Genomic DNA, 25,390 nt, shown 5'->3' on the forward strand with positions numbered 1-25,390 from the left:
GGGGCCGCAGGGACATGGTGCTGGCCGCTTCTGGGAGTGGCGCGGGGCCTGTGGCACCACAGGGGTGGCAATCTGCAGGCCGGATCCAAAGCCCTGAGGGGCTGGACCTGCCCGCGGGCCGTAGTTTGTCCACCTCTGCTGTAGCTCAACCAGAAGCTATGGGCTTGATTCAGAAATTTCTTGATGATATTCTACGGCCTCTGTTATGCAGGAGATCAGAGTAGCTAATCTACTCCTTGTGGCCCTAAAATCTGCGAATTAAATAACAATCCTGTAATTTTGATGATGTCCTCATTGGCTCTTTTCCCTGCTGCATCATCTGGAAGTAGAATGAATGCACTTCTAGTTTCCTGGACTCAGATTAAGGGACTTTGAGGATTCTTCCTGACTTGCATCTCTTGTGCTGATAGACCTCCAAATGTTGATGTTATAGTCTCACACCTCTTCTCCAACTTTTTCCCTGGAAGTGGTGTTAAGTGGTGGCTTTCACTTTCTCTTTCTTGGGCACACTCCCACTTATGGTGCAAGGCACAAAGAGCATGAAGATGAATGAACCCACCAATTTCAACTCTCAGAGAAGGTTCAGTATGAGGATAGGGTGATGAGTCAAGCCTTTTCATATGTATCTGCGCTGGTTCTCTTATTCCTAAGGTAAGTAGCTTTGTCTAGACCCTAGATTTCCACAGATTCATAGAGTTTAAAGCTAGAAGAGGCCACAATAATAATTGAGTCCAGTGAATTCCACAGTGCTGTGACAGAAATCGAGTCTGCTGTTCAGTACAGTCAGTGAAATATGCACTAATTCCTTCTATGAAGAGGCGGGTCGGGGGAATTTCGGTGACTTTGAAACCTAATTTTCATTCAACAAACTGCGCAGAGCAGTGTAACCTCAGGTGTGCCATGATCACAGTTAACAGCCCTGTTTCTGCATACTATCCTTATCTGTCTGTTTCACTTTCAGTTGACCAGCAGGCAGGATATGGTACTGTATATACAAACATCCCATTTACAGTGCTGGAAACAAAGCACTCAGAATCTGATTTGAACAAACTGACGCCTGATAGTGTTGGACAGGTGGTAGAGCACCGTTGGTGGCAAGCTGGAGTCACCCACTGTGCATGTAAAAGTCCCCCATAGGAATACTTTATCATTGCATTGCATTTGCTTCTGACTAAACATCAGGCAACGAACATCTGCAGACACAGACACATTTATAATAATGAGCAAATCATGAATACATTTCTCTACCACATTACTGGATGTAAGAGTGACTGTTTTAATATTATGAATATCATATTGGACTTCTGCATGCTTCCCATGCAGGTGATAGATATGAAAGTATCTTCTGGGACTGATCAGATGCAGAACTCCTCTGGTATCCTAATGTATTATTCGTAGGAACTTTGTAAGCGGGTTTTGTCTCTCTGTCCATCCATCTGTCTGTCTGCCTTCCCATATAGACAATAAAAATATATAGATGTGTTTCATATGATTTATTTTACTCTGAGATACCTTCCTCCAAATAGTATCTGAGCAGAAAAATGGACACCAGCGGGAAAAAAGGCTGTTTAATGTGTTGAGCTTTTGCTAAAATGCTGGTGGCTTGTAACCATGCTGTGGTTAAAAGAGCTCAGGTCATCTCCCTTTCTGTCCTATGTCATTGTAGACTCACTCCCTGAGCAGTGAAACAGCCAGTGTGGGAACTGGTCTTAGGCTACAAAATGTAACTAGGAGAACTCAAAGAAACTTATTATTTAAAGGAATAAGGAAGGGAAATGCTAGCTGGATTCTTCCCCTTTTGTATGAGCGTGCTTTAGGCATCTGGATCTCTCTCCACAGATCCCCAAAACCAAGAGTTTGCTGTATGGTTTGGTAACATTATTTTTTTGCATAGCTGTGGCTAATGACACAGAAGCCGCCGTATGGGTCAGGGACAATGGGACTCCACACGCTTCCTTCCCTTTAAGCCTCCCTCTCAAATGACACAGCAACATAAGGATGGGGGTCAATGGTTGCCTTGTCAGTGAGTAAGGTTTATTTATAATTATCTCAAGGAATGAGCCAGGCTTAGCTGTTATAGAAGCCAGATAGTTCTGGTTCCTTCCTTTGTCATCAACCTGTACTGGTGTCTTCCTCTGCCCTAGGTGATGTTGCCTTCTTCTCCTATTGCCAGATTTCTCCAAATGCTCAGCCATTGGTTGTGCCTTACCCTAGTGTTCAGGTGCATACCCTCATACTCAGACAGAGTTCCCATATCCTGTATATGAGTCAAACCCTATATTCTCAGAGGACACCAACACATTGCATGTAATATAACAGATTTTTACCTTTTTGCTTTTTAAAAAAGTCTTGTAGATAAAAAAAATGTTTAAAGAACATTATTTGTTGCAAAGTCAACTTGAAAATTAGGAAATGCCAGATTTATGGCTGATTATGCAACCATAATTCAAACCTTTTTGTGCATATGTATTAAGGTATAGAATCTTTAATGACATGATTACATGCTTTTTTTCCATAGGCTCCCCTACCTCATTCAGTGAACCGGTTGCGGTAGTGGGTGGAATTATGGGATCATGGCCAGTTGTAAACTTGACATTCTGAACTTTTGAGTGCTTGACTTAGAATATGTTAAAAGCAAGTTATGTAGGTTTCGGTGCATGTAATATTATTTAGCTTATCTAGCCAAATAGTCTTTGCAGCCAAAGCCTGTACTGGACAAAAGCTGCCAGTGATTCTATAGTTCACTATTATATACCTCTACCCAGATATAACGCTGTCCTCAGGAGCCAAAAATTCTTACCGCGTTATAGGTGAAACTGCATTATATCGATCTTACTTTGATCTGCCAGGGTGCGCAGCCCCGCCCCACCCTGGAGAGCTGCTTTACCAGGTTCTATCCAAATTCGTGTTATATTGTGTCACGTTATATCAGGGTAGAGGTGTACTTGACTGCAACCCAACCACTTACTCCAGGTGAGATGCCTGGAGACCAAGTTCTTGTAGCTTATCTAGCAGGATAGATATCGAGCCAGTGACTGACTGGCCCTATATTCAACTGCAGAGTTTCATGTTGAAACTCATTATATTTTTACCCTCCCGCCACCAGTGGATGCTTCTAGTATCCTTTCTACTCCTGGAAGTCAGCTTAGTGGCCAAACCAAGCTGTCAGATAGGCAAGGAAAAGTGGGTGTCTGGCATGTGAATGACTCAAGCACTCCTCAGAGAAGGTGTTTTATGGCCCTGCTGAAGACTCCTAGTTAAAATGCAGCAGCAACAGACTTCTGATTGCCTGGTGTGGGAGGTTTCAATGAAAGATTCTGTGAATTCAATACGTTTTACAATTGATAACACTTCTTAGAACTCTTCTAGTTGTTACTGAATTGATTCCAGACTGGCACTTATGAAGAAAAATATCATTTGCATGTGTGTGTATTTGAGCTGTTTAGGACCTATTAATAACCATGTGGGAGGACGGCTGCGTTGTTACAGCTCAATACACAGAGTAGCACCCTTGAGGGAGATGCAAGGAGTGGTTTGGAATCGGTGGTACAGGAAACAGTGCTGTTTTTTGCTGGTGCATATGAGACTTCCATCTGAATAACCCTTTTTTTCTTGTGAGGTTATTGTCACAAACTCTGTTTGGGGACCATACCACATCGGGGATTGGAGTATGAAGCCAAGCTTGGCCCCTTGCTCTCTGGGCTGGCAGGGACTAGGAGTATTGAGGATGACGCTGGCTCTGCCTTGTGTGTCAGTGCTGAACGACCCTCCTCTATCCGAGCTACAGGCAAAGTGCTTTGTGGAACACCATATTAACGCTTTGCTAGTGGGCCCAACGGTCAAACTTGCATATCTGCTGGGTGTGCAGCGGGCTGGAAATTCTGCAGCAGCTTCAAGGCAATTGAAGAAAGAAGTGTTTAATGATTAGATATGAACATAAATACTAGTCAGCACAGTAGCCCCTCTGTTATCTACATTCAGATTAAATTACACTTGCTTCACTCTGACCCCAAACTCTCAGATTTCATTGCTTGCAGATTTTTGCATCACTGAGGAATGACTGCAGTACAGATGCTGTCAGAGGAACTTGGAGGTTTCGGCAGCTTGGTAACAGACAGTTGGGGCTTTTGTCACCCCGGAAGACTTAAGGGCAATTTGGGTTAAGCTCATTGACAGGATGTTTCTGCTAAAGTGATCTGCAGTGAAATGGTTAACAATATTGCCATTTGCAGTGTCATGATTAGGTTGCAGAATCAACACTCCATTGAAATGAACGATGCAATTCATGTGTCTCTGAGCTATTGTTTCAGGCTGCCTGCAAACTCAGGAAAACATTACTGCATTGGCTACATACAGTTTGTATCTTTAAAGTGTTCTTCACAACCAAAAGGGCTAGAAGCCTGGTTCTTGATTCTGCTCTCATTTACACTAAAGCAGGAATAACTCCACTTCAGAAACACTTCCCTCATCCCGGTGCCCAGTGAACCAGAACAGCCCATGGATCATCTGGAGAAAGAAATGTGACTCTCCATGAGGGAATGGACAGTTGAAATAACCTGAGTTACTTAAGGGATGCCATTCATGAAGGAAGAGTATGGGCCTGATCCAAAGCTCAGTGAAATCAATGGGAAGATTTCAAATGGTTTCAAGTGTCCAGATTTACAAAGGTATTTAGGCACTTAAATACCACTAGCAGTTTGAGATCTGCTGATAAAAAGTGCTATATATGAGCTAGGAATTATTATTGTTATTATTTATTATTAATTAATAATCATAATAATTCATGCTGGTGTAATCTGCAAGACTGACAGAACTTACATCTGAAATCTTCTAGTTACACAGCAGGCAGAACAGAAGAACCATTTCTCAGGTTGGTGGGGGGCAGTCCATTCCACCTTTAGTTTTTTTGCTGAGACTGCCAAAAACTGCCAGTCATGGGTGTGTCTCCTGTTTGCTAGGAAGTGAAAAGCAGCCATTAGTTCATTTCACATGGGCTACTGACAAGGTGATGGATAGTAGACAAGCGATATATAGCCCTGCCCACATGAAATCTGCATTTTCTTAGAGAGCTCCTTTTAAAGCCTCACTTTGAGGCAGCAGAGCCACCAAATTGAAGATATTTTGTTGCCAATAGGTGGTAATGACTTTTAGCCAGTAAAGACTAAGAAATTATGTCAAGCCAACAGCCTAGAGAGGAGAAATTCTGTATTTCATTACCAGTTACATCAGAGCTATCTAGGACTCCAAAGAATTATTGTTCCATGCATAGGCCAATAACTGAATGAAAAATAAGAACCACAGTAGAGGTAACTTTGAATATAGGGGAAAAGCAAATGCAGTGAGCGAGAACTTGAGCAACCAAAAAGTACTTAAACCAGAAGCTTAGTGGGTTGTTTTTTTTAACCTATGAACAAGTCAAAGGATGATTCTGTATGAGTGCCTTCATCACTTATCCATCACAGATACATCATGAGATATCCAAAGTAACAGGAACAACAGAATCTTGTGTGGAATTGCCTTTCCAAATCGATTATTCTCTGTCCCATGTGAGCAATATGCAACGGGGAGGAGGGCTAAAGAGGAAAGCACTCAGAAACCACTGCCTGTCAGTTATTCATCCTTAAGGACTTTGTTATATTATCCCCTTGCAATCAGATTAGCAGTCTCCTTTGTATGGCTCATATCATTTCAGGTTAATATTCATGTGCAGTAATATTGGAAAGTGACATTCATAGTATATTAGCTAAGATGAATATTAATATGGAGTGATGGAGAGGAGCTAATGTGCTAGGGCTGTCATACTGTGTTAACACTGGAATGCCGCTTCTGCCATTTCCAGCTCACTTTATACTGTCTGAGTGTCAAGGAGCTGAGCATATTGCTCAGTGCATTTCCCCTGAAATGAATGTGTATGGGGTGGGGAGGACAGTTCCACTCCAGTGGTTCCTATTGAGATCAGAGCAGTGGAAGGAGATGCTCTTTCTCCAGTCCTACATTCCTTTGAATATATATCTCAGTTGCCATCCTATTGTATTCCAGTGTATCTGAATCCAGATGTGACAGGACTAGCAGCATTTAGAAGAGCCATGCAGCACCAACACCAGGGATTTACTTTTCCAGACAGGAATATGTATTCAAGATACTCCTGGGGTGGGGATGGGAATGAGGGGTTTGGAGTGTGGGAGGGGGCTCCGGGCTGGGGTGTGGGGTTGAGGTGTGTGTGTATGTGGGGGGGGGAGTGAGGGCTCTGGCTGGAGGTGTGGGCTCTGAGGTAGGGCTGGGGATAAGGGGTTTGGGGTGCTGGAGGGGGCTCCGGAATGGGGCAGAGGGTTGTGGTGTGGGAGAGGAAGGGGATGAAGGCTCTGGCTGGGTAGAGTTGCCAACTTTCTGACTGCAGAAAACCAAACACCCTTGCCCTGCCCCTTCTCTGAGGGCCCCATCCCCGCTCCCTCCGTTACTCACTCTCCCCCACCACTCGCTAATTTTCACTGGGCTGGGGCGGGGGGGGGGGGTTGGTGTGCGGGGCGGGCTGAGGGCTTCAGCTGGGAGTGTGGGACTGAGGATGAGGGGTTTGGTGTGCAGGAAGGGGCTCCAAGCTGGGGCAGAGGGTTGGGGTATGGAAGGGGGCTTGGGGTGTGGGCTCTGGGCGGCAGTGTAACCTCAGGTGGCTCTCAGAAGCAGCTGGTATGTCCCTGCGGCCCCTAGGCACAGGGGTGGCCAGGAGGCTCTGCGCGCTGCCCCCATCTGTAGGTGCCGTCACCGCAGCTCCCATTGGCCATGGTTCCAGGCCAATGGGAGCTGTGGAGCTGTCGCTCAGGGAGGGGGCAGTGCACGGAGCCTCCGTGGCCTCCCTTTCACCTAGGGGTTGCAGGGACATACTGGCTGCTTCCGGGAGCCACACGCAGACCGGACTTTGTGCTGCCGACCGGACTTTTAACGGCCCGGTCAATTATGCTGACCAGAGCCGCCAGGCGTTCCGGTTGAAAACTAGATGCCTGGCAACCCTATACAAACTGTACCCAGTAAATTTTCTCAAGCTGGGCACCCAGATATATAGTACCCAAAATCACTGGTTACTGATGAAAAAGTAAGTCATAATTGCCTAGCTCAAAGGCCTTAATTTCTAACAGTTTACCTCATGGTTCCACACAAATGGCCCTTGATCTGTTCTCCTCAAAACTGTTTCAAAACTGGATACGTCCAGGGATGATCACATGCTTTAACTACTATCTATTTAGTTATTGCTTTTGTTGTTATAAATAGCTCCCATATATGTACAGTAGTTAAATGTGTGTTCAGCAAAATATAAGGAGTCCTTGCATCTGCTCTGGACTATAAAATAAGAACCTGGGGGTTGAAAAGAGACATTCCAAAAGTTATTCCAAAGTAGGAAACAGAAATCTCATCCTTGGTTACATAAAGGCCCATTGGACAAGCTCAAAGAAGACCATCCCCTCCCTGGTGTGACCCAGGGAAAGGTCGTCTCCTCTGCCCCGTTTTCCCTTTGCACGCTCTCTCTTCCATTGGTGGCACAGGGCCGTGCCCACTGGCAGAGTCTGGGCCTGAGGCTTTGCCAGCAGCTTTCGCCATCATCCTTTGCGTCCCATCTAAAAGCGTGTGACTGGATTTTTTCCAATATGTGAACTTCCCTCTTCCTCCCTGACATAAGCACCTTGTCCCTAGCACCTGGCATTATCACCTCCTTCCTAGCACCTTCTACTCTCAGTGGTTCTCCTCCCCAGCTGGGTTTCCTCTCTGATACCCTCAGGACTTTCCTTTCCACTCAGCACAGTATACTCTCCAGCTTCTAACAAAAATGACATACCGTATTTTCCGGCGTATAAGACGACTGGGCATATAAGACGACCCCCAACTTTTCCAGTTAAAATATAGAGTTTGGGATATACTCGCCGTATAAGACTACCCCTCTTCCAACGCACACCAAAAAAAAAAAATTAAAAAAACATCAGATTTGATTTCAATATGGTAATTTTAATTCAAATGCTTATGACATGCAGGTACTTAGCAGGAAAACTGTCACTTATAAACATAAGGCTGTTTGTCATCAAACATGTAAACATAAAACAGTGCAAGTGGATTAAACTTTTCCTAATTCACTCTAAAGCTGAAAGGAAGGATAAGACAATAAACCCATGGGAGCTGCCATGCTGTTTGTTTTCTAAGCTGTCAACCAAACTGGAACTGATGATGATAGGAGGAAGATAACAAACAAGAGAGAGAGAGCAAGTGCCGGGCAAGTCCCTGGCGAGTTAGCAACGCCCATCATAACTGCAAGCTATGGTATTTTTACAGGTTTTGCTGGCGTGACAGTTTCCCTTTAAAAGCCTTCAAAATCCTACTGTTCGTCATCTGATATCATAAGTACATCAGTGACATCTTGTGATACATTTGTAAGGCAGTCATCGTATGGATCGAATTCCATATCAGATGGTGTGGTCTCAGCTTCGGCTTCCTCTTCATCTTGCCACAAGTAGTCGTCCTCCATACCATCTAATGAATTTGATATGCCACACTTCTTGAAAGACTTGATTACTGTTTCTGCATCAATATCATTCCAGGCTTTTATGACAAACTTGCACAAAACATCCAACTGCGGAGCACGCATGTTTCCTCCTTTTGTGAATGACTTTTCGCCGCTAACCATCCATTCATTCTACTGTTCTTGAATGCGATCTTTAAATGGCTTGTTTAGGCACACATCCAGTGGCTGTACCAACGATGTCAATCCTGCAGGAATAACTGCCGCATCTGTGTTTAGTCTTGCAAGCATTTGCTTGGTGCTGGGAGTTAAATGAGCCCTGAACATATCCCACACCAGTAGACTACATTTTTGAATAAGTCCACCTGGTCGCCTGCTCCATACATTATCAAGCCATAGCTTTACCCCTTCTTCATCCATCCAGCCTTTTTCATTCACATGTACAAAACAACCAACAGGGAACTTGAATTTCGGCATTGTTTTTCTTTTTAAAAATAATCATTGGTCTCAGTTTGGCGCCATCAGCTGTGCATCCTAGTACCACTGTAAAACTGGACTTCTCATGTCCTGTTTTAATTAAAATTGTTTTTTCACCTTTTTGATGGACAGTTTTATTTCCAACCATATCAAAATTCATTGGAGTTTCATCCATATTTCCAATACTACTTAACGCATAGCCATCTTTAGTGCACTGTTGTATTACGTATCGATGGAAACTATTTACTTTGCTATCAAGATCTGCAGGTAATTTTGGGGCAATTTTCATCTTTTGCCTCAGTACCATATTATGCCTTCCCATGAATCTAGTACACCAGGATACAGTGGCCTTAAATCTGTTGCTGTGATCTGGGTTAGATTTGGCCCACTGAAGTGCAAACAAACGTATTTTATTTCATGTCACTACATAACCGTTTTGGCGATGCTCATTCACCATGTCTGCTACATGTTTTTCGAGTTCTGGCCAATGTGGAGTGCCTCTTCTTAATGCACACTTACCCCTTGGCATACTCTTTAATGCTTTTTCATTTGCTTTCCAGTCCCGAACCATCTTTTCTGTTACTCCATATTGTCTTGCAGCAGCGCAGTTATTATGTTCCATGGCAAAGTTTACAACTTTAAGTTTGAAACTGGCTTCATATTTCTTTCTTCTTGCTGGTGGAGCCATGATGGGGTTTTGACTGTTGGACATTTGTATACTGTACTGTATGTACTGGTGCTATACTGTATGAACAGGTACAGATACTGGTGCTGTACTGTATGTGGTACCCAGTATACAACAACCAGCCAATCACGGCAAGCGATGTACCTTACCGGCGATTGGCTGGTTGTTGTATACAAAGCCTGCTTGGATTGGTCAGCTCTCCCTGCCTGCCCAGCCCTCCCTGTCTCCAAGACTATCAGAGCGGTAGTGCAAACACGCCTCTTTCACCCGTCTGGCCCGCCCTTGTATCCTATTACCTCCTTCTCTGCCTCTCAGATCTCGCACATGCGCGCCTGCGCCGCTTCACTGCAGTCCTCAGGAGCGAGATCTGAGAGGCAGAGAAGGAGGTACGGTAATAGGATACAAGGGCGGGCCAGACGGGTGTAAGAGGCGTGTTTTTCTGGGCACAGCGCCGCTCTATCTCTTTTTTCCATACCCCGGGCGTCCCGGACGCCTGCAGCTTGCTCCGCCCTTCACTTACACCTTCCCGGTGAGGTGCCCCCTCACCTCGTCATCGGGCGGGGATGCGGCCGCGGCCGTTTTTGAGTTCCCCCCACCATATGCGGCGACCGCAGATTCTCCAGTCCGGCTCGGAAGTTTCAGCACCCGCCCTATAAGACGACACCCGGCGTATAAGACGACCCCCGACTTTTGAGAAGATTTTCCTGGGTTAAAAAGTAGTCTTATACGCCAGAAAATACAGTATATTACAACTGGGAAATATCTGTCTTCCAGCTACCTGAAGTCTCCCACACCAGTGATATTATCATTTTTCATGTGTGCAGTGGCAAGTGTGCCAGTTAAAGCTGTTGCTCCCTTCTGTTTATGCTGCTTTAGGAGTGCACTTGTACAACAAGTATAGGATTTGACCTAGCCCCCCCCGCCTCCCTCTCCTGCTATCTGGAATGCTACATCCATTCTTTCTCCAGACTATCCTGAGCAGTCCATGCATACTGCATTGTGCTCCTCTCCTCACCCCTTTGCTCCTGATGAGAATTTAGGGTATAAATTGACTCGTGAGAGGGTGAATGTAACTTGTACCTTTGCACCAAAAGGACAATCCAGCTAAATGGTCAGGAATTTCTTAATTATTTGTGCTATGAAATGTAGGTGTTCACCAAAGGAAATACCTGTTCCTCTGTGCTGCTGTCATTCCTCTGAGGGTACCAAAATTTCCATATTTAATGTGTCCATGCTGTCTGATACCATGGGGAGCTGTGACTTTCCAGTATCTTGACTGGGGTGATGGTTCAATTACTTTCCCCTGGCGTGTTATTTATTTTAATCATGGTTTTCAGCAGGGCCTAGGAGATTTTTATGAGGCCACGGTCTATTTGTGCCCATATTCCGAAAAAATGATTCAAGGAGGCTGTCACCTGTAACGCTACCATTTATTGATGTTGTTGTCACGCCCTCTGGATCCAATCACCCTTGCTTTGGCCCTATTTCCAAACATTTTGCAATGGCATCCAAGGTCAGATTTAGTGATTATGGTAGGCGTCAAGTAAAATCTATGAGTCTATAAATTTAACAATCAGCTCAAATTTAATAGCCTTTGAAATGTTCCAACTGTAGCTTCTTTCCCTCCTATCCCATTCCTCATTTTTCAGGCTACAGACCCAGCTCTTACCATGATTTACTCTGTGCCTTTTAGCAAGTTTTTCAGAAGAATGAACGCCAGAGAGGCCATTGAAAGAGCTGGGAGAAAAACAAAGAGAGGAATCTTTGTATGGGGGTAAATGCATCTCTCTTTTTCTCACCACATCTTTGAAATCATTATTACCATTTTTATTATTCCCTCTGGATCTGTGAAGTGGTGGAAATGGAAGTTGGTAAGGCCCCAAAAGAACAAAGCGGCGAAGTCCATTTCCTTTCACAGCCAAGTGGGTTTCCATGTCTAGCCAGTGAATAAAATGGCTGGCGAGGGGCCAGAAGAGAGTTAATAGATTTACAAACGATCAGTGTTTTCTCTGTATTGATTTTCCCAGGATATTTCCTGAACACAGCAAGCAGTTACAACGCACAGTCTGAGTTTCCAATGAATAGCTGGCTCACAGGGAAGTCGCTAATGGAGACACTGCTGGAGTGGGTAACTTTATCTGAAGCACTCTCCTCCAGGATGTAACACACCTGACTGGGGAGCACTGGGAAACAAGGAGCCTCCAAACACTCACAAAACATTGAACAGGAGGAAATGCTACTGGGTTGGTAGGGAGGCATGGGTGACATTAGGTATTGCCATTGCTTGGACATGATCCTGTACCATTAAAGAGAGGGGTAATTTTGTGAAAGTCCAGATGGCAAGATGATTAGGGAAGAGTATATATTCCTTTTGGTTAGTTTGTTTGTTTGCTTTGGTTCCCAGCCACACATTCTATCTTTTCCCCCTGCCTTCTCTCCACATGCTCAGACTGCAGAATTCTGACAACCCACCTGCTCACTGAAATGCTACTGTGTGCATTCGGGTTAGATGCAGCAGAGGGAATTAGTCTTTAACTCAGTGTTGTGTGTGCACAGTCTAGACTTGTACATCCCAGTCTGATGCTTTGCATTTGCAGGTCCAAATACTGATAGGCTCAAATTTGGGTTCCCATCACCCACCTTGAATTTTCATGAAATTAATACTGAACCTATACCCAAATAGTGTTAAAAGTACATACTGGAAAGAAAAGCATTTTGTCTTTGCTTCACAAAATATATGGAGAAGGATCTAGTTAGTCTTAGTGTTGTCAACTATCACATATCCAGAAGTTGGCCCTCATACTCTCCCTGTCACTCCTCTATCAAAACACTCATCACCTGCATTTTGAGGGTGTGCTGGAGCCACACAGTAGCAATTCTCAGGTATTGCAAAGAGGAAGTGCATATTGGGTGGATTGTACCAGTAGGCTAATAAAATGGTTCCATGGTGTAATGGTTAACACTGTGGACTCTGAATCAGTGATCTGAGTTCATCTCTTGTTTGGATCTGCATTTCCTTTGGAGGGAAAAGATGGTCCAATGTTTGGGACACTAGCTAGGGACTTGCAAGACCAGATTTCAATTACCTACTCTGCCACAGACATCCTATGTAACTGTACCCAAGTCACTTAGTCTCTCTGTGCCTTAGTTCTCTATCTGTATAGTGTGGATGATAGTATTTCCCTCCCTGATGGGCTACTGGGAGGATAAATACTTTGAATATTGTGAGGTACTCTGATACTGTGATTCTGGGGGCCATATAAGCACCATCCGTAGAATTGCCTGTCATGAAAATTTAATTGAATGTTTCACAAAGATTTACAAAGATGGTGAATTGCAGGATATCTAATGCAATCTGTGTTCTAGCCCTTATTCCAAGATCAAGGACTTTGAAGTGGAGATATGGATGAAGGGCTGGAGAAATGGAGGGAGGAGAGATAACAGTGAGAAGAGATTGAGAGAGAGAGGCAAGCATGGAGGTCAAAGCTGCTAGGAGGAGAAGAGCCAAATCAGAGAAGCAAAAAGATCTTGAAGAAAGGAGAGGGCTTTGGAGAAAAAATGAAATCAAGCATTTAAACAGGGATGTGCTGGAGGGAACAGCAGGGAGTCACCTGCTAAGAAGGGTCAGGGTGATGTCCCTGCCTCTTACGGAGTTATCCCATCTCTCGATACTGTTAAACATCCCTGCCAGAGATGATATATCCATTGTGCTCATGAAGGTCTTGTTCCTGATTCCATTGAAGTTAATGGTTGAAGTTCCAGTGACAGTATTTGGGAACCACAATACTGGCACATTTTTTTGCCTTTTGAATATAGCAGATTCCATCAGTTGGCAGGGATGGTTCCAAGGATGATATCTCTGGGCTTCCCCGATGGTGTCTGTATGCAATGTGGTCATGATGTTGCAAAGTGGTGAGTATCCTATGATGTGCTGAGATCCCTCAGTTCTCACTGACTTCAGTGGGAGTTGAAGGTGGCTCAACATCTTGGACAATCCAGTTCGACATACGCTTTAGGAACAAATTATAGACACTTCAAGCAAAGGGCAATTGCTATAAGTTTGTTTGCCAGTGATTCTGCTGCCCTCCTGGTAAATTGTGAACACATGCCTTTGTTTAAACAGGAAAAACAATGAATAGCTATCCCAGTCCCTTCACTGCTCCTCTTTGTAGGGATTGTGCCCCAAAGACATGGGTCAAGCTAAGTGGAAGGAGGAGGGATATTTTGTAGGCGCCCCTTGTTAAAATATGGACAGAACCCTGCACTTAAGGTCTTCTGAGGGAAAACAGGGACACTGAAAGAGGCCAAGGAAAAGATGTATAAAGATACAGCAAGGGAAGTAGAGAATGGGAAGAGTGAAAGGAGGACTAAGATAGTTGATCCCTAGTTTGTAAAGCTGGACTACCTTCCATTCACCAGGAAGGCCTCAGGAAACAAGGTTTAACTATCACTAGCCGCTAAAAAAGAGAAATACTGAACACCATGTAACTCAGGCTGAAGGAGTTTAGTGACCTGACGCCTCCCATTATCCCCGGAGGGCAAACAATGTAGTTTGCTCAATAAGGAAAAAAAACAACAGAGGTACCACATACAAAAACAGTTTTATTATTATTATTATATTTTGCTGTTTAATGCAATGCTTCAACTAGGAATACAACTCAGCGGAGGTACATACATGTATATTGCATGTAATTTTCATTGTGTCTTCAAAACATTTCAAACCCTCATCATCTCAGTCCTTGGTTAACTGTTATGTTGGAGCCTCTCCTGCCTAGCCGGCTATGGCTCTCCTCATCCTGCATAACATACTCTAATGTTGCTGTATAGCAGTCTTTATTCCCTCTGAACCGAAACATTATGCACAAATTCACAGAAATGTCTCTTTACCACGCGCTTCTTTCACTGTGTGAATGCTGTATATAATATGTATATATCTATACAGTATATATAAATATATATATATATCTAAGGTATATATAATAACGTGGGTTAGCTTTACATAGCCAACCATAAAACTTGTGCTTATCTTATTTATATGAGATCAAATGTACGGCATCAAGAATGCTACCAAATTCCAGCAGCCCTAGTTTGTATGATTCTCATTTCTCAATCTTGCCATATGATTTTGGACACCATTTACATTTAGTGCACTTTTTTTCATATAGTATATTTCTTTTAAGACAAGAATACTGAATTTTGCAAATTAACAATAGGTTTTTCATACTCTTGAGATAAAAAATAATAAAAAAATTAGATTTCAAGAGGAGACTAGGCCCCTTCTTGTACATACAGTTTGAAGAGTAACTGAACATTCATTGTAGATATATTTACATTGCAACCTTATCTTGATAGTATTACACATATTGTATTATTTCTGTACATAGCCAAGGTATGCTGTTGGTCATGATAAAACACACTGCCTAAAGGTATTTACAGTTTGAATATTAGACTCAAGCTCACCAATGACCTCCTCAAAATGGCACCAGAAGTTAAGGGTTAAGTCACAAAAAGGTCAGTTTATTACTGACCTTGGCACATTCTCACCTATTATATTTTTATTATCACTATTATGTGCTTCAGAAAAGGATGGATATCTTTGGGGTAGAACTTTAAAGATGGAATCATCTGTGGAACCAAAACCTCTGAGCCTCCCCAGAGCAGATGAAAAGCGGTAATGCCAGAATGCCTGCAATCTGCCTGTCCGTTTGGAGCTTTGGGAACAGAAAATTTGTCTTGTTTCCCTGCCTACTGTGCTTTTTTCAGTGCCAGAGGGTGAAACAATGTATATGTTAAACACACGGAAACACACCCTTTGTCACGAAGGGCAACAGAAACAGGACCTTCCATTTCAATGACTACTACAGTGACACTGCATCTGATCCTGCCAGATACCAAAGTCTCCCAGAGAGTTAGTGCAGTTGGGGCTATCTTACAGGAAAAGCTTTTCATGCATGCTCCTTCATAAATACAATTCAGGGGTGAATTTTGCCAACCATATCAAAAAAGAAGAGAAATGGCAGTCTCCAGCCATCAGGTGAAGGACAGAGCTATGGAGCGGGGAATGGTCCACTTTTTTTTCTTTCTTCAAGCAGCAGCAGATTAACGTGTGTGCCAAATCCACCAGCTACCTCTCTAATTCAAGCACAGGGAACACCGATATGTATGCAGCAGTACTACTGCTTTCCCCCCCTCCATAGTAAAGAAAAGGAGATTATAGAAAATGGAGGGAAGTAAAAATATGAAAGAAAATATTTGCAAGACATTGGTTGCAGTGTGTGGTACTGATCAAAATAAGACTGGCTCTGGTTACAGTCCCAGTTTTGGGATTCCCTAGTGAAAAAGGCAGTGGAAGTCAGAGAGCACTTAGAATATTTTAACAGTACCTTGGTAGCTCAGGATGAACGACAAGGCCCCCACTTTGTCATTTCATGATGCACAGACCACTGCACAGTGTTTTGTTATGTAATATTTCATCATAACAATATATAATCTCCATAATTATCTATGTTTTTTTCTGGTTTGGAGCCGATACACTTTTAAAAATGGGAACAGAGAGGATTGTCTTGCTTTTGTGTTGTTTTTTTCTAAAATTAAAGCATTTAAAAGGGTTCTTGATTTGAGGTTACTATCTCCAGTAGTACATCTAAGAATATGGAATTGAATCAGGCTTGTTTGCACACTACAAAATGGCATGACTCTAGCAGGGCAGAAGTATCAATATACTAGCACTCACTATGTCTGAGAGAAAGTGCAGATCCATTGCTGAAATGGCTGGGAAGACATTAATTAAAGCAGCAAAGTAAGAGGAAACATGGCTTTATTTCAAAGAACAGGACAGAAGAGGAGAAGTAGGAAAAAAGAAAAACATAAAGTTGGGGATCTCTACCAGTGTATGTCACTGGGGCAAGGGTTTTTTAAATTAAAAAAATGTGTCTTTTTAAAGTCTACAGTGAAGTGCAACAACATGGGCAGAGGATTCATGGGCAGAAGTTTTGTTCACAGCCAAGGGCACTATACATGGGGCACAAAAGCGTTAGTAGATTTGGATGAAAAAAGTCACACACACTTTTATCATCCTAATTTCAACTGCTTACTCTTCCACCAGCTGTGTCTACATCGATATTTAGGGGGAGATTTTCAAAGGCACATAGGGCATTTAGGCACCTAACTCTCATTGACTTTGGTTACCCAACTCCTCTTTGTGCCTTTGAAAATCTGCCCTCTTAAGACAGACTGTTTATTGTCCGGCAATCTGTTCCTTGGTATGAATTTAGCTTCTCGATCAATAAAAGCATTGACTTGTGACTTTTTGAGTTATTTGTACGGGGTTTTAAAGTAAAAATTGTGGCCAGAATTGGCCGCATACACCAGCACCAGTTCTGCGATACAAAGCTGGTTTAACGGGCTGGTTAAAGCCAGGTGAATGGCTGCTGTGTGTTGCAGGAAAGGCATAGAGCAGTCAGAGTGGCGGGTGGCTCCACCAGAGGGGAAAGGCTTGAACATTTGTGGCAGTATAAAAGAGTCAAATCCATCAGCAAATAGAGCCTAGGGCAGCCACAAAGCCCTGGGAGTGGAAGAGTCTTTATTTAGCCCCAGATACTCAAAAGCAAAGCTAAGCAGTGGTGGAAGGGGGGATCCAGTAGGTTTTCCACACTGAATTGCAGAACAGCAACAAGTGCACATCCAGCTGCGAGGTGAGGTAGAGCAAGGAAGGGGCCCTTTTGCCTGCCTTGGCCCTTTTATTAACTGTCCTGTACCTCTGCCAGACAATCCAGGAGCCTGCTGCAAACACCACTAAAATCTCCTTCATTGGCTGACTGGTGTCACAGAGTAGCCGGCCTTCTCTTTCAGCCTCTTCCCACACACCCATGCTGGTTGAATAGCCCAGCTTGCCTTAATATTGTCCCAGCCTCATAAAGCAACCAAAGCACACAGGTGAATGTGGGTCTTTTACTTCAGAAACAATTTTTTACTGATTTGGCAACTGCTTCTGATGCTATAAAAGAGGACCACTCATCAGGAAGTGAGATGGAAGGAATAGGAATGATATTATAAAGGAGATGCATGGGATAGTCCCAAAATATTTCCACGTGGTCATCATTTTTTGAAGCAGTCTGAGTGAGTGAGAAGTTAGCTTAGAGTCCACTTCCCAAAATAAATCAACAGAGGGCTAGTGTATGACCCCTATTTCATCTGCTTTGCACCTCTCTGGCAGCACAAAAACAGCTGGAAAATTAGCTTCACTGGCCAGCTGCCACTTTCCTCAGTGTAAGGGAATCTGGAGTGGCATTACAGCCAGCGTGTCTGGATGTTCATAGCCTACTTTCCTGGCCTTGGTATGCTGGGTGAGATGGGGGCACGGCAAGGGAACGAGACTGCTGGGGGACAGTGCAGTTAGTGTAATTTTGTACACACCAGGAGTACTCGAAGTTGCTCCTCCAGACCAGACGTCTGCTGGCCTGAGGATTAGGGAAATGCAAAAGTAACGTACAGATGCTTTTTTCCCCTCCATGCTGTGCTGGGTCTAAAACAACCAGTGTCCAGGATCTGACCCTTCGGTGCCAGTCTTTACTGGCATTTGAGAGAAAAAAGTCTCACATATATTGACTTTCTTTTGTTTTGCATGGCCCATTTTTCACAAGGCAACAATCAAAAGCATTTCTATGTCCAAATGGATCCCTATGATTCCTAATAAATCAAGTAAAAATGCCAAACAGATGACTGACCAGAATGCTCCTTAGGTTTTTGCACACAGCTGAAAGCAGATTTCTCAATGTTACTTTGGCTGACAGTTGCGATAGCTGTACCGTTTTTTCCCTCTAGAGTGATGATAATGCTCACAAAAGGCGCCATATTGACATACCTTCAGGCTGTTGTCCTCTCCTCAGAAAGCAGCTATAGACTGGACAGTGACAATTGCAAGTCTTCCTACACTGGACTGAAAAATGTGACTCAATCCTGACCTAGAGGGACCACCTTTATGGGGAAGAAAGAGTGGTTCAAGCTCAGTGCCTAGTCATGTCTTGTCCTCTGTCTGGAGCCTGCCAAAGAGGGGGGACAAATAGTGCTAATTGTTGTCTTCCATATTTCTTAATGAGTTACATATACAGTTTGCGAAAATTACATGTAAAGCTCAGCATGGACTGTGAAAAATCCAGCTGGGCTTCTTCTGCCACCTGCATTACAAAGATAATGGTGCTAATATTACAAAGATAGCTGGCACTTTTGCTGATGATGCATGGACCAGAACAGAATGCAGCTCTTCTTTCCACTGCTTCATTGGTTCAACAGCACCAACAACAGTGGTTTTTATCAGTTAACGAAGCTGACAGATTCAGATGACAAATGAGGAGCTAAAATGGGTAGGTAGAAGGCACCATTTTCTTAAGAATCACATTTACAGCCTGCAGAACTATAATCCAAAGGGGAATGAAGTGAATGTGACGTATCCTGTAGATTTGGAAGAACAAGGAAAGGCATGGGGAGAGGGATTATAAAACCCATGTAGGTTTTTTAACAAGTGCCTCTTTGTTTGAAAGAATAAATTACTGAGTAGGCATGAGAGACTATGGGATCTCGCTAATCCACCCCCCAAACTGAATTTAAACCTTACAGAATGTGTGAGGCTTTTTGAGCCTCAGTGTCACAAGGAGGGTATACACAGCATGAGGAATAGGAATTTGTCTTGCACCTCAGATTAGATGATAAGGAGAGCAGCACGGCTATCATTCCCATGCATCACACTGAATATTGAAAAATGTATATTGCACACATATGCTCTATGCGCACGTGTGTGTGTTTACAGACGCATTATTTCATGTTTGGAACTCTAAAGTTTTGAAGAATGTGTGTATATGTGTATCAGCAGAGACATTTTACATACAACTAGGAAACATACACTAAGGGTATAGTACACTATGCAGTTAGTGTGGCCTCTCAACCTTCCAAATGTACTGTCTGTTAATACAATTTGAAATAAAGTCTCTCTTTTCACAGGCTCAAAGATAGTGATGGGTGTTAGGAAGAAGCATTAGAAAGCTGTATGTTATGTTTCATTTCTTGGTGGGTCTTTGGCACAATGTTTATTTCTCTTCACATCACATTGTGCCTCATCACATCATGAAATGCAGCAGAATGTCATGCGATGTAACTGTGCACTTTTTAACCTGCGGAGGCGCCTCGTGGTGCTAAGTGGATTTGTAATTCCTGTCCTGGTGATGACTTGAGAGTTCAAAATGGAGCCCGGACACACGTCAGAGGCCCAGGGTTACAAGCTGAACTGTTAGTGGTTTCAGGGAAGAATATACTGCCCCTCCACTCCCCCTTTGGGAATGTGTTATTGCTGGGAGGGAGGAACAGGCATGGTCTCTTGGAAAGCTGTTCTTTCCTGAAGAAAGGTATAGAAAATGAACATATTTCACACTCTTTGATTTTTGTCTCTGGATTTTTCACTGTTTGGAAGAGAATAAACAACACAGACTGCTGAAACATGACTAGATAACTTCCTTTAGGCCTTCAAGACACGTCAGGTGAAAGTAGCCTTGACAGATACTCAGGGATCAATTTTGCAACCCTTACATTGAGCAGCACTTACTTAAGTGAGTAATCACAGTAAAACTGGACTCATGGGAGTAATGCTGTTCAGCGTAAGGGTTGCAGAATCAGACCCATAGTGAGCAAGCATTTGTTCTGTTAACCTAATGCTCTGACCTGTTGAAGTCTATGGAAGTCTTTCCATGGACTTCAAAGGGCTTTGGACCAGGCCATTAATGAGTTAATTCATTTATTCCCCAAAAATGGCACCTTAAATTACAAGCACTGCCATTTAAAACAGGGCTGATCAAAACATATCCTGCATAGGTGCTTTTGGACCTCTTTTTTTTTTTTCATGGTTAATTTTCCCTTTCTGCCAGGAACTTTGGACTGGTACACGTCAAAAAGATCCTATTTCCAAAGTGCCTCCAATCCACAGTTCAGTTGAGCATCTGAAAAGGTTAAAATTAAGTCATCAAGGTTAATTTCCCTGTAATCCAAAAGGCTGCTATTCTGAAGTTCACTTTGGAAGACTGTAATATAGAAGGATGATATACCTAGATGACTTAGTGGTCTACTTGTTTACGTCATTCCAGATGATGGTGAATATTTTTGGATTACAATGAAGGAACTCCATGGAAATGTCACTATAGAAGGCTACTCTTTGGATAGCAAAATCCACGGGCATACCTTTGTAAGTGTCTGGAAGAGTCAATGAGAGGAGGAATATTGACAGATGCAAATCTTGCAGGGAATAGCTGTCTACTTTAATCTGATGCACTCTGCCAAATTCACACAGTGCTCAATTTTGCCACAATATATATCAAATACTGCAAAAGTAGCTATTCTACAGGCATGAGGAGTCAACTCTCTGGAGTAACTGACAATTTTTGGAACATTTTAAAATAATGCTATTTCAGTGCCTATATCTGTATAACCACTGTTTTCCTCCCTTTACTACTTTATCCCCTGATAGGTAGAGATAATATTGCTCCATGCTGATACAAAAGGCAACATGGCCAGCAGTATATCTTTTCCATAAAGTATACATAGTCCCCATCATATGCCTAAGAAAGACTTTGGCTTCTTCATTCCAGGAACATACCCAGAGTCACTTCCAGGTAGGCACAGTAATCTACATGCGATTATTCTCATCCTTAGAACAAATATATTAGTAGGAACCTTCTCTCTGTTGGACATTAAGATGGACTGTCTTATGTTAACCTTTCACCTCTGGGAGCCACAAGCAAATCCTGGACATAAAATCTGTGCCCATCGGAAATGGAGATAACTCTCTCGTTACCTATTAACAACTGCTCTTGCTGGTCTCAACTTACTTCCTTGATTTGGGCCACATGGTTGTTAATTTGATGAAAACTTCTAATTCACAGCTGGCTTTGATTTTCAATCCTTATGCCCTGGGCAGGGAGGTGCAAAAAAGAAGAAAAGGCTGATTGAAAAAAAATACAACTTCCTGGGGGATGGTACATAAAAGAGCTTAAGTGAGCTAAATCCTCAAAGACTTTGGCTTATAAGGGCCTCAAGACAGTCTCTGTGGTACAGCAAGCTGGGAAGGACCTCCTTTTTTCCCTTTCATTTTCATCTTCACTGGCACCATGGGACCAACCCCCCCAGTAAGAGAAAGCTGATATGCTTGAAACAATGGATAGTGACTCATGGAATCCACGATGAGATAAAGACTAATTTTGTTGGATATATTTATGATGATGGGAGAGGGGTAAAGATACTATATTAGCTGTCACAGTTAGACTACCTTTAAGTTTCTCAACATGAGACCCTGACAAAAATAATTGTCAGCTTTTAACTTTGGAAATAATCTTTGCAAGATGAGTTTGAATTGCTCAGTGTCTCTCTATCTCCTCTACCCTCCCCTCTCCAATTAGGTATGTTTCATTTGTTGTCAAAGTGTCCTTACATTTTTTTCTTCAGACAGACAGACACATACACAAAGATTATTGTTATTCTATAAGAATGGACAAAAATCATAGACTCAAAAAGCCCTTCTGCATGATACCATGAGAGAACAAGGAACTGTGCCTCAAGTCCACATTCCCTACTGACCCCTCATTCAATCACCATTTCCCCATGACCCATTGATGATGATAATAATAATAATTAAAAAAAGGTTTTAAGTGCAGTTCTCAAAGACACAGGTGACACCTCAGGTCAGTGACTCCACTAGGCTCCTTGATTGCATGTTCCACACTAGAGCATAAAGTGCTATGGCATTGTTTTTTAAAACTTGGAACTTTTCTCCTCTTTCCACAATTTTTATTTTTTACCTTGTGGCGCCTATGTTCTTGTAATGACACATAAGGAGGTGCTTAAAGGTTTTCTTAAAGGTAGCATTGCAGAGCGCGTAGCAGGCAGGGTTGATGGTGCTGTTGATATAACAGAGCCAGTAACCAATAGTCCATACAGTGTTGGGGATGCAGGAGACGCAGAAGCTGTTGATGAGAACCATCACATTGTATGGTGTCCAGGTAATGATGAAGGCCAAGAGAATAGCCAAGATAGTCCTGGTCACTTTTTTTTCTCTAGAAGGGGGTGGTTTCCTTTTGGCTGGCTGCTTGGTCATCTTGACAATTTTACGGGCCACATTGTTTTGCTTCTCGTCCCCATTTTGGCCATTAGTACCTACAATCTCCACGGTGGTGTTGGTTGGGGCACAGCAGTCATCCTTTTGGGACTTAGTGACTATCCTGATGCACGTCAGCTTGGAATTCTCCCCTTTTGAGTGGACTTGGGAGACAGAAGCCTTGGTGCCCTCTTTGGTAGCTTCATCCTCCTTCACATTGGAAGCAACCACGCTGATGGAAGTGGAGTCATTAGAGCTTTCCTTCTCCTCCCCTGGAACGCAGTTCTCTGTCACAGCCTCTCCTGTGGCTTTACCATTCTGAATTTTGCTGTGCTCCAACCCATCCTCACTCGTTGGGATGTTGTTATTGTTTGGTTTCACTATTTTACTTTGGACCAAACTGGGAGAAACTGGATCCTGGGTTTGTGCTGGTTCCTTTTTTCCTTTTTTTATCCTGCTCTTGCTGGCACGAGATATCTGCCAGTAGAGGATGGTCATGATGATAACGGGCAGGTAGAAGGCTGCAATAGCAGTGCCAAAGGTGACAGCAGCATTTGAAAAAAATTGGATGTAGCACTCCCCGTCAGGAACAGTTCTTCCCCCAACAATGAACTGCCAGAACAGAATCGCAGGTGCCCACAAGATGAAGGACAGCACCCAAGCAGCTGCAATCATCATACCCGCCATCTTAGTGGTCCTCTTTACAGGGTACGACAGAGGCTTGGTGACACAAAAATATCTGTCAAAGCTGATGATGAGAAGGTTCATGACAGAGGCATTGCTGACCACATAATCAAGAGCCAGCCAGAGGTCACACACCACGGGCCCCAAGGGCCAGTAGCCAATCACAGTGTAAAGTGTGTACAGGTTCATAGAAAAGACACCAATAATCAAGTCGGCACATGCCAAGCTGAACAGGAAATAGTTGTTGACAGTCTGCAGGTGCCTGTTGACTTTGATGGACACCATGACCAGGATGTTCCCAATGATGGTCACGAGACTGAGAGATCCTGCTACCAGGACTATGAAGACCACCTCAACAGTTTTATAGGGACTCCCCAGCGCCATAACATCCTCGGCGGAGGAGTTTATGTAAGTTGAGTTATTCATTTCTGTGTCTCTAACAAGAAACCCGATGACCAATTATCACTTAAACCTGCAGAGGAAAGAAAACAAAAGAAATCTCATTATGAAATTAGCCTTTTGATTCTGGCAAATGGAGCCCAGAAAAAATATGTATGGAAAGAACTTCAATGTAGCAGATTGTGGTTTGGCAGAACCACATGGGCATGGTTTATCTAAAACATTCTGTTGTTTGTAATTTCCTGTTGGGAATAATATATAGAGGTGATTAAATTAAAGCTTGAACCAGGATGCAAAATTTGGATCCAGACCTAGATTTTGGATACACTAATATGCATATTTGTTGAGATCCAAGTTTTTTTTTCTTGTGGCTCATTATAAAACTAAAAACTATTTACATCATTTGGAACTGAATCTCGGTTTCAAGTCCCTCCCCACACCTCCAAAGTTTAGTCATGCTCTGATCCAAGGTTTTGGTTCAAGACCATATCTAAATTAAATCTCTCTTGGGAAGTTCATCAAAGAGTTGTTAAAATTTTGAATGAAGATAAATTTTATTTGGAATTGGATGGTAATGGGTAACAAGTTTCTCTCTGTTTTGTAAGGTGCAACCAGGAAGGCTTCTGTGAGGTACATAGGACAAGCTGGTGTAATTTCTCACAATAATTTTCTAATACTACACACCAATTGCTTCTTTTCAGAGTTTGAAAAGAGGCTGGCACTGCATGGGAAACTGAAAAATTTCCCTGCTGCCCAGATGCCCTGCTGATATAAATATGCATAGCTCCATTGAAGTCAATAGAGTTAAGCAATTTCTACCAACTGAGGATCTGTTCATCTAATTAGAAACAAATCAGTATGTATGCTATCAAGTTTTTTCCCCCACAGATTTCACCAAACTTTTTTAAAGTAGTTCTGTATAGTCTCTTTCCTGCTTGTGCATGAAAAAATGTTTTTTTAACATGAAGAGTTAATTGTCTAATGCTTATCCTTTATTTGTCACAATCCTCTGTTTTGTGACATAATAAGTGGTTGAAATCACTGATGTCACAGAGAACTGAGACATAAGGCAGGTGAACCATAAAGAAACAAAACATCCAGTTTTGTTCATATTTACCAACCTGTTTTCTGCCCTATAAAACAAACTGTCAGACTCAATAAATAAAAGTAAAATACTAGTAATATACATTTGATAGATGATCAAGTGTTTTTGCCTTATCGTTATACAGCATCCTTTTTTGTGTCTCCCTCTGAAATCAATACAATGCAATGGAATTGTCAGTGCAGTCTCTGAGTGTACATTATTTATGTGTTGTATTCAAGGGATTAAGGCATGAAGGCCAGATGTGACAAAGAAATTAGATTGTTTCTAATTTGAATGTTTTCCACAAGGCATCAGATCTTCAATATGTAGCTTTAAAGTTTGTGTGAGTGACATTATGTAAGCGGGGGAATGGTCCCGCTGTTGTGGGGAACTTTCCTGGATTCTGCACTACCCCGGTGAAATGGGCTA

General features: G+C 42.8%; 1 protein-coding gene across 7 annotated transcripts in view; it reads right to left on the bottom strand.

Moving 5' to 3' along the window:
• The window catches only part of CHRM2 (cholinergic receptor muscarinic 2), a 205,569-nt gene that overhangs the window by 54,018 nt on the left and 126,161 nt on the right, over positions 1–25,390 (bottom strand). For 4 of the 7 annotated variants that reach the window (XM_034779806.1, XM_034779798.1, XM_034779789.1 and 1 more), the window contains one exon: positions 14,252–23,950. The exons of 1 other annotated variant lie outside the window; for it this stretch is intronic. In XM_034779806.1, the coding sequence (XP_034635697.1) occupies positions 22,495–23,904 (1,410 nt within the window). In that variant the 5' untranslated portion in view covers positions 23,905–23,950 and the 3' untranslated portion in view covers positions 14,252–22,494. Of the gene's footprint in view, positions 1–2,432; positions 3,891–4,818; positions 4,955–14,251; positions 23,951–25,390 lie in introns of those variants that run through there. 2 more of the 7 variants (XR_004646896.1, XR_004646894.1) reach the window with 2 other exon arrangements.

The sequence above is a fragment of the Trachemys scripta genome, chromosome 1 (genome assembly GCF_013100865.1).
Source record: "Trachemys scripta elegans isolate TJP31775 chromosome 1, CAS_Tse_1.0, whole genome shotgun sequence".
NCBI classification, from domain to species: Eukaryota; Metazoa; Chordata; order Testudines; family Emydidae; genus Trachemys; species Trachemys scripta.